This window comes from Cyphomyrmex costatus, unplaced genomic scaffold, assembly GCF_001594065.2.
Source record: "Cyphomyrmex costatus isolate MS0001 unplaced genomic scaffold, Ccosl1.0 C2273997, whole genome shotgun sequence".
NCBI lineage: Eukaryota > Metazoa > Arthropoda > Insecta > Hymenoptera > Formicidae > Cyphomyrmex > Cyphomyrmex costatus.
Genome location: NW_017274380.1, coordinates 1 through 1,112, shown reverse-complemented (window position 1 = coordinate 1,112; position 1,112 = coordinate 1). Strand labels below are relative to the sequence as shown.

Sequence of the window (1,112 nt, the reverse complement as noted above, 5' to 3'; positions counted from 1 at the left end):
AAAAAAAATGGCGATATGAAAATAATATAAAAACACACAGTTTCAACTCAGAAGTCATATGCACAAAATAACATAAATAATTAGCACAAATAAAATTATTAGAATATTACCTGGAGGTGAATTGAATGACGACCCTTTCGATTTATATATGCTTCTGGACTATTTTTTGGTGCAGGAATATTTATATGCGTACCGTCTATAGCTCCTATAGTACCAGGAAAGCCGCGTGCACGAGAAAAACCATAAATAATATTCTCAATGTCATTTTCATCAGGCCATATTATATATCTTTGCGAGATCTCACACAGAGCTTTAGCAACACGACGTACAGCTGTTATTGCAGTCCCTTTACTAACGTTAAATCTTTGAAGTATTGATCTAAAGAAAGAAAAATTATTGTTATATGTAATATAAAAATGTAATGAGTAATGACAACATAAAGATAACTATATTTTTACCTATATGAATCAGGTGTCGCAAAACGCCATAGTGCTATTAAAAACTGCTTCTCTGGTGATATTAATTCAATTCCATTACCTGTACCATGAAGTTTTTCGGCAATTTGACTCAAAATATATTCAAATGTTGAAGGTAGGATACTATAATAACATTCAATTTTTAAAGTATGAATCATTATGTATACACATTTCAAAATTCGAATGTAATATAAGCATATAACTCAAATTAGATAATATACATAAAATAAATTAGATAAAATAATCTTACCGAAAATGTGATTTAAAATGTTCATTGTTAAATGATGGTATTATGCGCTCGACATAACCTTTAATCTTTTTATTAGAAGATGCACTTTTTGCAGAATCAGAACATGCTATTAAATCATCTTCATCGTCATTTAAGTAAATGAGTGATTCCAAAAATTTATTTACGCATATTAATACAATAATTTTTTTTCTATCCATAATCGTATATACGTGTTGTATGTTGTATGCTGTCAACGATTTAATTCAATTTGGAAGCGTTTGCAGCGCTATCTTGACCGTACCCGAGTGAAACGTTTGCAACTTTGAAAGTGTTCATTGACCGGGTCTATGAAAGCGTTAGAATAGAAAGCGATTGAAGCGTTCAATAAGGTCCGCTTGACCGCACCC

General features: G+C 30.8%; 1 protein-coding gene across 1 annotated transcript; it reads right to left on the bottom strand.

Moving 5' to 3' along the window:
* Nucleotides 1-110: 110 nt before the first annotated feature.
* Nucleotides 111-599, bottom strand: LOC108773747 (putative nuclease HARBI1; the record flags this gene model as incomplete). Its single annotated transcript, XM_018539699.1, has 2 exons — nt 111-378; nt 459-599. Coding segments are annotated over 2 exons (409 nt in total), but the record flags the coding sequence as incomplete, so codon positions are not given.
* Nucleotides 600-1,112: the final 513 nt, after the last annotated feature.